Genomic DNA, 15,749 nt, shown 5'->3' on the forward strand with positions numbered 1-15,749 from the left:
TTGGCTCTGATTTGGGCCGGCCCTGTAGCCCACTCTGTTCATGTGTTGCTCCATGTGGTCACATTGCCTTGAAGGTTTGGAGAGCACAGAATTCTTAGGATGTTAGAAACATGGAAGTGGCCCTTTCAGAAGTATGTAAGACCTTGACGGAGAATACTGTGAGAAAAAATAACTTAATATTTTAACAATGGTTTCTATTATTTTATAGCACTACTTTTTATTTACCTTTAAAATGGATAGCTAATATGTAGTAGTGTGCATATTGTACCTTTCTTGGAAAGCTGGAATACTATAATGGTTCAATATGTCTCTCTATTTGTATCAAGATTTCTGTCTTGAAATTTGAGTGTGAGTGTGTGACTTCTCCAAAATAAGAGTAACATTTTGTTAGGTTAAGTATCAAATAGCTAGCTTAAACTGTATGAAAGTCAATATGTACCACGTCGTATTAGTGAATTTCATCTGCACTGTCAGGAGGTTGTTGAACTCAATTACAGAAATATATAGAGCTCCATCTGATCTGTGATGAGGTTGGGAAACCACAATCCATTAAAAAGAACACATGTATATCCTGTTCTAGGGAAATGGTTGTTACAGTATCCCTTGTTCAGCTTGTTTTTCTCCTCTGACTTTCTCTCTGAACATAGAAGAACAAAGAATTGAGTAATTCCCTAGTTTCATTTGGAATTGTTTTGTCAGCAATAACTAGTAGCACGTCATGAGGTTGTTGTTTTACTTGAATGAAGCCTTAGGCAGCAGCAATTAAGCAGACTGTACTTTTTCTCTTGTAGCAAAACCATTCGAAAATGGACAATATTTGGACATATATGGAATTACAAGAGACCAGGCTGGGGAATACGAATGCAGTGCAGAAAATGATGTGTCATTCCCAGATGTGAAAAAAGTAAAAATTGTCGTAAACTGTAAGTCCTATTGTCTTTTCTCAAGCTAACGTTACCAAAAAATGTTGAACACCTCAAAATTAAAGCCTAAGATTTGCATTATTGATTTTTCATTGTTGTTGTTTTTTAAGATGGGCTATGGTAAAGATGACCTGCAGACATTAGAATGTATGTATTTGAGAGTAGTAGTCATAATGTTTTATATATGACTGTCACCATCTTGTGATAATTCAACTTGATATAAAGATGAAAATGTTTCCAATACCATGATAGCTCACTACATGCATATCTAGACGCTAGTAACCTTATATCTAAAACACTGTAGGCCCAAGTGGTTTGAATCATTCTCATGAATTCCACCTGATGTGAATTCTGACTAAATGTATATATGTAGTTCCCCATTAAACGTGATAGATATGAAGTATGATAGGCTGAACTCAGAGAAAAGAGATATACCTGCATTATACCTATTGCCAAGGAGAATTAATTCTACTCAATTTGGAAATTACTGAGACACTGGAAAAGATATTTTACATGATCTAATCCTTAGGAATTGATAATATTAAGAGGTGCTACTACTGTTATGGTATTGACTAACTCTAAATTCTCCAAACATTGAAATAAGACAATTTTCACTAACATATATCCTATAATTTCAACAAAAATGACAGCCATAGTCTGTACTTTAAGACATGCCCCATTTACCTTTCTCTCCAAAAAATCCACATTTGTGCCCATCCCAAAGAAAAGTCATCCAACAAATGTGGAAATGATTGAATAAATATCATTAACTCTAGTAAAATTTTGTTAAAGATAATTAAAAATGGTTGCAAAAATACACTGACAAGAAGCCACCAGAAATTCCACCTGGGTTCCTAAGAGTACGTAGTAGGAGGGCTGTCCTGGCCGATGTCAGGTGACTCTTGGTTGAAAGCAAAGACTAGGACGGACACGGACGATATGGACGCTATAGCAAAATATGGTGAAAAGATTAGGTGGTGTCGCCCATCAGCTAGAGCAGCATTAAGGTTTGTGTCCAAACAAGCAGGCATCTGAGTGAGATTCAACTAAGTCCGCATGGAAGAAGGTCACTTATAGAGACTCAAGGATTGAAAAACATATCCTCTGAAACCGAAAGAGGGACTAGTATCAAAGCATAAATGGTGAGATTCTGGCAATGTTATCCCAAGATACATCTATGAATTTTACACAGGAAATAAACCTCTGGTAATTTCCTGCTATCCACAATGAGGGATCCAACTAAACTGATTACGAAACAGTATTGGAGAGATGTCAATAGGAGATCAAAATGATAAAACTGATATGAATGGTTAAACAAACTTGTCATTTGGTCTCCCTTCTGATTGGTCTCCTTTCTGATATTGGGCCTGATCCGGTTTTCAACACTTTCTGTGTTTTGTTTGGATTTTTCATATTGGGGTTTACTCAGATATATTTTGTCATTGAGAGTAGCCTTCTTGATTTTTGTTTTATGTGTTTCTGGTTTTCGGTATATGAAACCCAGGGTTAATGAACCTATAGAAACAACAAGCAGAATAAGGGTTATTGGGGGTACAGAGGGGGAGGGGCTTAAAAGGGAGCTAATATCAAGGAGTTCAAGAAGGAAGAGAATGTTTTGAAACTGATTGTGATTGCAATTGTGCAACACCGCTTGATGTGGTTGAACTATGGAATGATAGGATAACTGTATTAGTTCCCAGTAAAATGACTTTGAAAAAAAAGAGGAACAGAAAGACATTTACTTGTGTTTTATAGATTATGAAAACACCATGGACTATGTGCATCATAATAAGCTATGGGTAACATTTTAAAGAATGACAACTCCAGAGTAGTTCATTGTGTTCAAGTGGAACCTGCCCATGGACAAAGAAAAATCCTTCAACGAGAACAAAGGAATACTGAGTGGTTTACAATCAGGAAAAGTGTGAATATTGTTTGCATCCTTTCAACTTTCAATCCTTTATGAATATAAATGCTGAACAAATAATCTTAGAAGCTGGATATGTGGGGGGAAATGTGTCATCAGAATCAGAGGAGGCTTATTAGCGATCTGCACTCTGCAGATGACATAACTTTGCTCAATGAAAGGGAGGAAGATTTGAAGCTCTTGCTGATGAAGATCAAAGTCTGCAGACTTCAGTATAGATTCAAACTTCACGTAAAGAAAATCAAGATCTTCACAACTGGAACAGTAGACAATATCACAATAAATGGAGAAAAGATTCAGCTGTCAAGGGTTCCATTTGGCTTGGACCCACAATCAGTGCTCATGGATGCAGTGGTCCAGAAGTCAAACAATGGACTGCACTGGACAAAGCTGTTGCACAAGAAGACTTTAAAATGTCAGGGTAAGGAAATCACTTTGAGAACTAAGGTGCACCTGACCCAAGCCCTGGTATTTCGATGGCCTCTTAGACATGTGCTTCCTTTGTTTAGGCTTCAGTGTTTGACAGTGCTTCGAAACTATACACAGGTTTTCAGTAGCTTCTTCCTCTGAAGTGGGGTCGGAGCCCTTCTCCCTTGTCTGTTCTTAGTAGGGAAGTCTGCTGAAAACTTTGGGTGACACTGCCGGCATTTGAAATACCAGTGACACAGCTTCCAGCATCACAGCAACACATAAGCCACCACAGTACAACAAGCTGACAGTGGAGGCAAGAGAGACCAGTAGTGGCAAAACAGCTATTTGGCCAACTGACTGGAAGAGATCCATATTTGTACCTATTCCAAAGCAAGGTGGTCTATATTTGTGCTCATTCCAAAAGAACGCTCAAACTATAGAAAAAAAAAACATTGTGATCTCATACAAGTAAAATTTTGTTTATGGTCATTCAACAAGAGCTACTGCTGTACATTGACAGAGAATTACCAAAAGTTCAGACCACAATCAGAAGAGGACATGGAACAAGGGATATCACTGCTGATGTCAGATGGATTTTGGCTCAATGCAGAGAATACCAGAAAATTGTTCCCTTATATTTCATTGATTCTGAAAGAGTATTAGACTGGATGTACTATAATAAACTATGGATAAGCTTGAGAAGAATGGACATTCCAGAACACTTCGTTGTGCTCATTTGAGATTTGTACATGGGTCACGTGAGGCAGTTGTACAAACGCATCAAAGGAATACTGCACCGTCTAAACTCAGGAAAAGTGAGCATCAGAGTTGTATTCTCTCATCATACTTGTTCAGATTGTATGCAGAGCAAATCATCCGAGAAGTTGAATTACGTGAAGAACAATGCGGCTTCAGGATTAGAGTAAGTCTTATTAATGACTTGCGGTATGCATATACCATGCTATTGCTGGCTGAAAGTGAGGAGGACAGAAGCACTTGCTGACGAAGATCAAGGAATTAGCCTTCAATATGGATTACACTGAATATACAGAAAGCTAAAATCTTCACAACTGTAGTAATAGGCAACATCATGATAAAAGGGAGAAATGGTTGAAGTGGTCAAGGATTTTTGTCTAATTTATATCCACAATTAATGCTCATGTGAACAGTAGTCAGGAGATCAAAATACTTATTACATTAAATATATTTGGTACACAAGAACTTTTTAGAATATTGAAGAACAAGGATGTTTCTTTGAGGACTAAAATGTGCCTGATCCAAGCCATGGGACTCTCCATTGCATCACATGCATATGATCACTTACTATCTAATCTGATGCTGTTTTTTATCCCCTACAATAGTAGGGACCGTAGAATGAGATAGATCAACTAAGGAGTCTGAAACGGAATGAAAGCACTGTATATCCATCAAATTGGTCATCATCCGAAAGAACTGAGTTGAGAAGAGAACCCACAGGCAGGCAGACAAGGAAAACTGTGGAAGCAAGGTGTCCAGAACTGTGGAGAGTATGCCACATGTCAGAGACCTTGATACGGGAAGAGACAAAGGGCCACTTATTACTCAGAGCTGCAGTAGGAGTCAGATTATTATCACTTTCTTAAATTCAAACTGATACAGAGTGATATAGTAAGGGTAAGGCGATATCTATGTCTGCACAGTAGGTTTTCAGCATAACTGAGGCACTTTGATTCTAGGATTTTTTTCTTTTAAAATAATGAGCTAGAAGTAAATCAGTTATGTGTCCCAGAAGTGAAAAATGTCGGTATTATATTGAACTATAAAGAAAGCCACCATTTGTTTAGTATGAAGAACTACCTCTGTCTTCCAAGATTGTTCTCTAGATAAGCATCTTTGAAAAGACAGGAATAAAATCTTTGAGTGTTACTGCTGGAAAGATAGGCAGAAATGCAAGACAGCCTTAGAAAATTGTCTTCCCACATAAACAGGGAGCAGGAAAGTTGGCTCAAAGCCCAAAGGCCCTCTCTCAGCCGAAGAGAGTGCTTCACTGGCTGTTGTACAGTATTTGATGGCACAGGAAAGGTAGGAAAGAATCCTTTGTTCTCCAGCCTTAGCTTAATAGGAAAAAACACAGGGGAACATTTTGTTTGTTTTTAATTAATACTGTGCTTTCAAAAACACAAGATGAGCTACCTTTTAAAAAAGTGATTATTGGTAAAAGTCCATCATAAGTGAGCATATGGGTGAAGTTATTGTATTAACTGCTCTTCTGTTGAAAATAAAAGGGTTTAGCAAGATTTTAAAATGATCTTAAACAATCAGTTTTATGTCTTTTCCCCTCCACTATTACATCTTAGCTAGGCCACCTTTTCCTAATTCTGCATGAACAATTGTGCTTAATACTAATTGATTATGTATCTTGAATCCAGAATTTTCTTAAGATATAGATTTTGCTCAGACTTCTAAGCAAGACCTTCAATTTGCCTTAGTTTAGAATCGTCAAGTCACATATATACTGGAAATATATAAGGTACATAGGTGTATGCGTGGCGATAGTTGTGGGCTATGTTCCTGGCTACAATGAGGTTTAAAAAGTGTCCATTAAAGTGTTGATTTTGTGAATTTGTCCCTTTAAAAGTGAAAACTGAGAGCTACTTAAAGATTTCACTGAGTTGATTTCCCAAAGCTCCAAACTGAGCCTGGTAGTCTGTGTTACAGCATGGAACTGCACATCCTCTAAGGGTCTAAACATTCCCTTAAGATAGGAGATGCCAGATTCTAGACAGCCTTTCCTTTCATTATTATTGATCAGTATTGGTTGTATACATGGAATGCAGGAGCAATTTGAAGATAAATGTCCTTTTGCCTGATTGGGGCTGCCTATAAATGTAACACATTTTCATAAGCTCTGATAGATCTGTTATGTGGTCATTCAGCTTGAGGAAGAGACTTAAGTTCTTTTCAAGTTAGAAATGGTTAATATTCCTCTATATTTATCTGTATATACAGATAAATACACAATATGCACATACAATAAGCACTGTCAAGTTTTGTGGCTATAAAACATTGATGTGGATTTCATATTAAATTTAATTAAAGAATTTAGCAATTATTTTATATAAATTTGGCTGGCTAGTGAATGGAATAAATTAGTTCATTTAGAGATGTCTAACTACAAATAGAAATAAATGCATAGACTATATAGCTTCATAGCAAAAGAGTTGTTTGGGGTAAGTGAATTGTATAAAGCAGACCTGCAGAGGGTGGGAGTGGGTGGAAGAACTAGTCTGATTTCACCAGAGAGAAGGAGAATTAAGCTCATCAGCCAAGGCTGAGAGTCCTATGAGGCCGAGGTCAGACAAGCTTCCACATGCCAGCCTTCTGACACTGTCCCTTCCCTTGTGCTCCCAATGACTCCTCTGAGTCCCATAGCTCATTGCAGTGGACAGCGAGAGCTCCTAAACCATGCTCATGATCATGCTGCCTCTCTGGTGTCACCGCTTTCTGTCCCTGGATTGAGGTTATTCAAGGACTTCAAGATCCACAGGACCCAGTCCTCTCTGCCCTCTCTCTTTTTCTTTTTTTGACCTCCCTCTCTCTGTTTTTTGACTGCACTCTCTTGATGATAATAAAGTCCCTCCTTTTGTTTCTGAGATGGTCCGTTTTATACACTCCAGGATGGCAAAACTGACCTATCACCAAATTAGATTTCTAAGATTTTACAATCATAATTAACTCTTTTAACAAGCATTCACAACTGAATCAGATAATACTACCGACATCTTCTACACCCTCTTCTTAGTTAACCCATTAGGAAAGAGGAAATCCGCACCCAATCTGCATGATCCTAACCAGTTGGTTGGTGGGAATTACAAAGATGATCAAAAAAGTCAGATTGAGTAAATCACTGTCCCAGAGAGGTGTTTTACTTTCTTAATGTCTCTACATTTTAAAAATTGTTTTATTCTGCAATAGTAAAAGACATTACTTGATACATTCATAATCAAACTAGAAACTAAAAATGATGGCTAATATCATTTCTAGTCCTTGAAAGATTAAATACACACACACCATGGGGAAAACATTGTTTTGGTTGTTCCCCACTCCCTCCCCCGCCCCCACCACTTTTGGAACAATTGATTAGCTGAACCAGAGGGAGCTCATGAACCTAGAATTGTAAAGTTTTCTTATTTTATTTGTATTTTATTTTTCACACTTAATAACAGCTAACTGAATATTAGGCCTATAATTAACTGAACCAATGAAAGAAAACTCTCATGGGTTCAAATGAATTTAGAAAAAACATAAACCAATTAAGGTTTAGTTTGAAAAGGAGAGATAAGATTCTGGAAAATCAGCAAAGTTGAGTATTATTGGAAGCCAGATCTGGAAAGCACTCTGAACTAATCGAGTGCTGCAGACCTATGCAGACCCAGAGCCCAGGTCTTAGAAACCAGCAAAGCAGGGAAAGCCTAGCACTTCAGTAGTAATGCTGCCAGCAAGTGGGTAAGTGCGTCTGATCTTCTGACCCAAGCTGCCTGTTTTCCCACGCTGCATGGATTCTTTTTCTTAGGTGGGACTCTTGGAAATGATCCTCTAAAGACTGTGGACCAGATAGTTATCTCTTGTTTGAAGGCCTGTTCTATTATTTAACAAGCTTTGAAAAACAGGAGAAACCACTGTACCTTTCTGACTTATTTTTCTCTTTTGTAAATCCAAGGTAATAATACATAATCCTAAAGACTTTGGTAAGGATTAAATGAGATAGTGCACATCCAATAAGTACCTTGTTTATGTTAGGCAATTGAAAAAAAGTAGTTTTTACAAAATATATTATTATTACTCTTGAATGCAAGTGTCATATGATACGGAATTGGCTACTACTTTTCATACTCCTGTGTTCCCAGAACCTGGAACAGAGCATGGCCTAAAAAAGGATCCTGATAAAGTTACAATGAATTACTGAACTGAGAAGAAAAATAGAGTGCAAGGAAAGTAGAAACAAAACAAAGCAATTTTCAGTAAATTGGAACTGTGTAATTCTTAGTATATGGTCAATTAATTTAAAAAAATGTTGGTACATTGTGGACTGTGTTTTAATCTAATAAATCACAGTCACATATTTGCGCACTATTTTGCATCTGATAAATATTTATTTATGCAAATGTGCACTTTATCTCCTCAATGTAACTAGCTCTAAGCATGTGGAATAGAAAATACCAATTAGTACAACTTAGTACAATTGTATTGAAGACTGAAATGAAGGACCAGTAGGGAGAGGGGGGAGGAGAAGGTTTCTGGGGAAATGACTCGTTCTCTTAGCCTATTCATAAAATGCTCTTCAAAACCTAAGGCAATTTAGTGGAACATGTCAACATTTTTAAGAATAGAGGAAATTGCAGGTGACAAATACTCATTACCTAAAGTAAAGATTTGAAAATCGTATTATTTAGAGTTTGATTGAGGCAAAGTTACTGTCATGGATCTAGAGAAAAATGAATGTTATTTGAATTCCTAGTCATCATTTTAGTGATATTTCTTGATTCATTTTAGGACCTTACATAACTGTCCATTTAACTCATGTTTCATATAAACTTATAATTTAGGTTGCTTATAACTTAAGTGTTAAAATGTCTTTATAACACATATTTGGAACAATTTCAGGGCACCAAAATACATATAGTTATAATCTAAATAAAGTAGCCCATATGCCAGATATTTATAGTAATGAAGCATCTTAGTACGTATATATACGTGTATATATAAAACTAACTAGGAGTCTGTCAAGATTCTAGGGCCTGGAATACCTGTCTTCAAGAAATTCATCCTCTAAGGAAGGAGAGAAAAAATGTCATGTATTTATAATAGAATATGACAAGTGCTTTGATAAAGCGATCATAAGGTGCTATGCAAGGCTATCAGAAAGCAACTGAACACAACCATGATATATCATAAAATATTTTAAGAGGATTTAACCCTGATGGATGTTGAAGGGCAAGATTGAATTAAAAAGTTAAAAAAAGAAGAAAATGAGAGAACTGTCTCTTGGAAGGCAGAAGTAACAGTCTCATCCCACAAATGAGTGAAGCCCAGCACAGTTAGTTCAGTGAGGTTGGAGTGGGTTGTAGGAGACCAGAGAGGGAGGCGGTCAGGTGAGGTGGGAGTTGATGCATTTACATAAGCATTTTTAGATTCAACACTTCCCAATTAGAGAGGAATAACATTGAAGTGATAGAAATATTCACAGATACTGATGATCAAACAAACGGTTTAGATGATTTCATTTTGCAAAACATCTGGCATATCTTTGGAAGCTTTTTACGTTTTCACAGCAAGGACCAAGAAAAAGCTTAAAAAAGTAATTCTAAAAAAGTAATTCTGAAAACAACAGTTGGAAGTAATGTGAAAAATTAAGAAGTTCTAAAGAAAATCTCTGACAGTATTGTAGATTAGAACCCTACAGATAACCACCCAGAACCCATCTCTTTTGAACATTTCTCCTCAATGAAATAGCACACAAAAGAGGAAAACAAGCAAAACAAAGAACTGAAGACTCTTTTTACTGTGAGAGTTTCATGGTATTAAAAGCCCAGATTTAATTATATGCTTTATATAATCCAAAAGTTGAATTAAACTCTGTTTGTAAATATGCAGGTAAGGAATACATGATTTCTTCTAGTGACGGAAGCATAATTGGTCTTTTGTTTGAAATCTTAGATGTACTCGTTTTTCAACTAATGACTAATATGCAAAGCCTATTTTCACTTAACAGATTGCTACCCAATTTAACTTCAGTGTAATTCCCGTACTTTTATTTACATTTGGGAGTTGCAGTCCTGGAAACCCAGGGGCAGTGAGTCAGAACGGACTCAGTGGTGGTGAGTTTGGTTGTGTAGGGTTAGCGTTAGATTCTAAAAGTGAACCTATTGCCTCTTGTTCATGAAAATCAAAATTCAACTGCACTTCGGTTAGAGAAATATGAAATATGGTTATTTTTATTCTCATTTTTCCTTAAAAATGAAAAAAAATCTCCATTTTTAATAAAATGCCAAAAATATCCAAAAAAATCAAGTTTATTCTTTTAAATATATGAGCAAAATGTCTTGCCTGATGAGAGGCCATATTTATCTTTTGTGGTTTTGTTTATAGTTCATTCTGGGTTGATGCTCATAATTCAGAAAAATAATATAGAGTAATAGGCATGATAGAGTTTGACCATCATCTGCTAGCGGTAAGAAAGCAATATTTAACAGAGTGAAAATTCTCTGTGTTGTAAATTATTCCAGGGCAAACTAAAAAATGATGAAGTCAGGTATGAAAGAACAAAATATATATAATACACACATATTTATGCACTTGTGGTGGTGTGCTCACAGAGCCCTGGTGGCTCTGGTAACAGCGCAGTTACTGGTTTAAACCTATCACCAGCGCTGCTGGGGGAAAATATACAGCCTCAGAAACCCTGTATAGTGACACTGTGAATTGAAAGGGAGTCCATAGACGTAGGTGTGGTTGTGTTTGTTTTTGGTTTTGTTTTTAGTTTTTTCTAGTCGTATGCTCATCACAACTTGTGTTCTGGTGAAAAGATTGAACTCTAGCAATGATTGGATAACTTTTGATTTTCTGTTTTACACGGATCCTGAAGGTTCTAATTTTGCAGTAGTCACTACAGACATTTAGTTTATAAATCTGAATGTACACAAGTGTAACTTTGTCAACATATGTCCTCTGTAAATCTGTTATTCTAAGCAAATCAAAATGTGGAATTTAATTCTTCAACTCAGCATATGAAAAACAATGAAGAATGGGCGTGACAGTGAATTAACCTTGTATCTTTTCTGTAACATCATGATTAAATTTCACAGGAATTTTCCAGAATCATGATGGCAAATATTGCACAAATGTGTTTCAATTGTAAGTGTGTATCTGCCCTGGTGGCATAGTGGTTATGAGTTGAACTACTCTTAGCAAAGTCAGTAGTTCGAAACCGCCAGAGGCACATGTGTTGGGTTGAATTCCGATGTTTTGTTAGAGCTTCGATCCAAAACTTCCTCGACATTTTCCCATTGGAATCCCAAGATGTTGAGGGCTGACACGGTCCAATACCGGGGTTCTACTGTATAAGCATAGTACTGTTCTTCCTTTTTCATTTCTTTATTTTTGGTTTCTATTTTTTCTTTCCCAAGTGGTTGGATTTATTTTATTTTTAACAACTTTTTGTTGGGATTTGAATGAAAATTTACAGAGGAAATTGGTTTTCAATTCATCATTTCATACATATTGTATTTTGTGACATGAATCACAATCCTCACAATATAATAGCGCTCTTCTCATTTCCTCCCTATTTTAGCCTGGCCATCTGTCCTTTCTGATCGGATCCTGCTTTTCACTGTTGTATTTTTTATTCCATATGGTTGATTATTCTAAGGAGTGCATATCTACCTGGTGTTACTATTCACCCGATAGGCCTCTCTACTGTTTGATTGGAAGTTGAGCCACAGGGATTAGTTCAGTTTCGAGCTTGCAGAGCATCTAAGGGTCATGTTCTCAAGGGTTCCCCAGATCTCTTAGGCAAGTAACCCTGGCTGTTTTTATGACTTTCAGCATTATTCCCCATTCATCTCCCATTCTTTTCAGGTACTCTTACTGTGACCCCTTGTAGAGTGCTCATCAATGGTAGCCAGACACCATCTAGTTCTTCTAATCTTAGCCTGGTGAAAGGTGAAGCAATAGTCCTTTAAACTAATTGTTTCCATGGTTTCCTCTCTTCTCATTCTACTTCTTTCTATCTATGGGTATGACCATGCTGAACCACTTTTCTAAGATAACATTTATACCTGTGATCAGACAGAAAGAAATCACACGGTCACACCTCAGAAAAACCTTGGCTACATATATCCCTGTATAACCATGCTTCAGGTATTTGAAATAGTCTACTTTTATCATTCCTTTACTGTGAATTAGTCAATGAATTTATATTTTGAAAATGTACTAAGTGATTATAATAAACATTTATGTTTGAAGATCAAAGCATATTGAGTATTAGGTGAAACAAGAAGGTAGAAGAAAGGGATTTTGTTTTTAACTCTGTCATTTAACTAATTATATAATTTTGGACAAAGAAGACACATTTCTAGGTCTCCTTTTATTCATTTATAAAAATACAGTGCCATGTCTTTGGTAGCTCTTATTTCTATGTGTTTCTCTAATACAACTACACACATTGTTCAGAGACTGCTTGGATTCAACTCCCAACAGCAGGGAATAAAGACCTCAAGCTTCCGTGTCAAGTGATTCTAAGTAATCTCATTATTTTGCTTCTTGAGAGGAGAGATTCGCTTTACTCGCCTTTGTGTATGTAGCCATGTAGGCTACCAGGAGAGATTGTAGAGCCGAGCCTCGTTAGTAGGAGGCCTGTCTCTGGCATGGGATAGTATGCAAACTTTGTAACATTATTAAGCTTTGTGTGGCCTCGTCCTGCAAATAAATAATAAGAGTATGATGATTAAATATGTTCATGTATTAAAAGGTTTGGTGTATATTATCATTTCTGCCAATATAGCAAGGTCTGGTAATTGATGTCCATTGGTTAGGTAAGTCATAAAGTAAAAGACAAGTGGAGCTTTACACATCGTCATGACACTGATTTCAAATTGGAGGCTACTCGCATTTCTTACACAAGCCTGCCTCCACTTAAATCAAAATGAGGAATCTAATGATTTCTAGTAGTCTCTAGAAATTCTAGAGACTCAGAAGTATGGCACAGCCTGAAGAATGAGGAGAAAGAAAGCCTCACATCACTGTGTGCAATAAGGGAAAGGGCTGAAGAATCACATATGCACAGGTGCTGTCAAAATGGCCAATACTGAACTGAAGTAAAGAATCAAGAGAATTATAATTCTCGTGAAGGGATTAAAACAATCCTAATAAATAATCCATAGAAATGTTACTACATTCAAAATAGGTTTGCTTACTTATTGTCTGAAAGAACTTTGTTTTGCAGTAACCTTATTTCATTGGCTTGCTTGCTGCTACCTTGCAACATAGGAGCAGCACAAAGCAAGCAAACAAATACAATAAAACAGCAAGCGCATTGAGTCAAGGTCTTTAAGCAGTTATGGTTTTGATAGGCAATAAATACCATGTAGAACTCTCTATTTGTGTTCCATGTTTAATATTTAATTCTCTTAGAACTCTCTTGCTATCTTGATATTGTAGTGCATTCAGCCTACCCAATTACTTAAAAAGAGTTTGAGGACAATTGTAACATTTCAAGTAACTACTGCCCTATTGTTTCAAAGCTAGGTGTAGCAATTTGGAGAAAATAACGAATTTTTCAAGTGATGGGCCACATTCAGTTAATGGAGAAAATATCGAATTGTTCAAGTGATGGGCCACATTCAGTTAATGAATACAAAAATATGTCTACATTCAATCCCACTTTGACCTAGTCTACACAAATAAATTGTCTAGCCTGGGATACATGGTGAGTCTGCATTTCATGCAACTCCCCAATACTGTACATTGACATGATAACTGAGAAGGAGCTGAAGTCCACAAACGCTACATTTGTTAGCTGTTCCACCTGTGTGAACATATGGTTTTGCAAACCCTTCTATTTTCTCTGTGGATGTCAAAAGGACTTTGAGTCTGCAAAGCATCAATTTGTGTGCAGGGTTTGTCTTTTACTAAATAAAGTCTCTTATGAGCTTTGTTGACATCTGGTGGCAGAGTGGGTTGTGTGTTGAGCTGCCAACCACAAGGACAGCAGTTCAAAACCTTGTGATTATTGTAAAAAGATACTGTAATGAACATGAGTGAAAACGTGTGTCTCTTACAGACGCTTGAGTGTCTACTTGACAGTGGACTTGCTGAGTCAAATTGTAGCTCTATTTTTAACTTTCTGAAACACTGTGAAACTGCTTTTAAAAAAATCATTGTCATTTAAATTCCACGAGCATGAATCTTCCCACATCTTTGCCGACATTTGCTATTTTTACTGTTGTTGTTATTTGGTTTTCTTTTCCCTTGTCCTGTTTTCATTTTAGCCCTCCCGTGGAGAGTGAAGTGGTAACTCATTGTGGCTTTGATACCAATAAAAACATGGCATTTGACAAAGGCATATCACAGTTACATGATTGACTCCACATTAATAATATTTGGGGGCAAGCCTTATGTACAAAAGAGATTTTCATTTATTTTAAAGTAAAGGCTCATCGAACAGGAAGGAAACTTCACCGGAGCCATCACAAATGAAAAATGTTAGTTATGTGAATCTCAGGAGTAGTTACTTTTCTCCTTCTATGGGTCCAAAGAACTAAATTCACTGCCATCAAGTTGATTCCAAATCATAGCAACCCTATCAAATAAAAAAACCCAAAACCTCCAAATCTGCTGCCATGGAGTCACTTTCAACTCTTAACCACAATATAGGTCATAAAAAAAAATCACATTTCAGAATACAGCAAAGGGAACTAGCAAATAAATGAACAAACAAAAAAACCCTCTCCCATTAATTGGTCTGACTTCAAAAATCCCACTTTGAGGTGTGTGCCAAAGAGAACTGCGGCTGGGGTCACCGTTCACACAAGCACAAGTTGATTTCAAATGAACTGTGTTTAACCAGTGTCAGTGCTGATCGCAGACAGGCTGTCTCAGAAATATACATGACTTATTTTCATTAGAGTGCCTTCAAAAGTAGGGTGGTTTTGTTTTTGTTGTGTGTGTGTGTGTGTTTTAAATAAATGAGTTTCAGGGAAGGATTGATATCAAACTTTTATCATAACTCAAGTGGCTATCTTCACAAATCATTGAAGCTTTGCAACAGATTAACAGGAATGCATTGTCACATAAAACAACAGGTTTTACATAAAGTTAGGAAGACCTCAAAAATAAGCTAAGAGAGGGAAGATTGTCAACTTTGAGAAATGAAGAAAACCTACTAGCAGAAGTCCAGCAACTGGTCAAAAAAGAACCACAATTTATGGCTTAACTGCTGAAGTTATGACCTCACATAGTTCACCATTTTCAACTTTAAGTGAATATCTTGGTCCCAGCCAGCTTTGGGCTCCATGTGTGACAATATTGTTGAAGATGAGTGAGCACAAGGAGCTGGTCCTCCCATTAGTCTTTTAAGGAAGTTTAATGATAATGACAATGATTTTACTAGAAGAAAAACCATCTTCATTCATTGCAGGGTACTCTCTAGGATTTACCAAACGATCCAGAGGGAAAAATCCAACCAAACCAGTGCTTTCCAAGGGCACTGTTGAGCCAGTTAAATTTAATGTAAAGAGGCCAACTAAGAAGATTCTGGCAACTGTTTCTTGAAACTTCCCAGAGGGGACATTATAGGCAATTTTGAAGGATATAGGAGAACCCTGGGAACGTATTACAAAGAACTTGTTAAAACCTGAAAACTGAATTAGTGGGGGAAGGACAGGAAAGCTGAACCAATTTTTAAAAATGTTTTCAATCTTGGCAATGCACTTGCTCATACTTTGAAAGAG

At 36.7% G+C, this 15,749-nt stretch overlaps 1 protein-coding gene across 1 annotated transcript in view; it reads left to right on the forward strand.

Annotated features, from left to right (window-relative positions):
- NEGR1 (neuronal growth regulator 1) overlaps positions 1–15,749 on the forward strand; it is a 1,031,997-nt gene that overhangs the window by 655,004 nt on the left and 361,244 nt on the right. The window contains exon 4 of the mRNA XM_004699331.2: positions 792–923. Coding sequence (XP_004699388.1) covers positions 792–923 — 132 coding nt within the window. The remainder of the gene's footprint in view (positions 1–791; positions 924–15,749) is intronic.

The sequence above is a fragment of the Echinops telfairi genome, unplaced genomic scaffold (genome assembly GCF_000313985.2).
Source record: "Echinops telfairi isolate 266 unplaced genomic scaffold, ASM31398v2 ScPeMD7_443;HRSCAF=831, whole genome shotgun sequence".
Classification (NCBI taxonomy): Eukaryota; Metazoa; Chordata; class Mammalia; order Afrosoricida; family Tenrecidae; genus Echinops; species Echinops telfairi.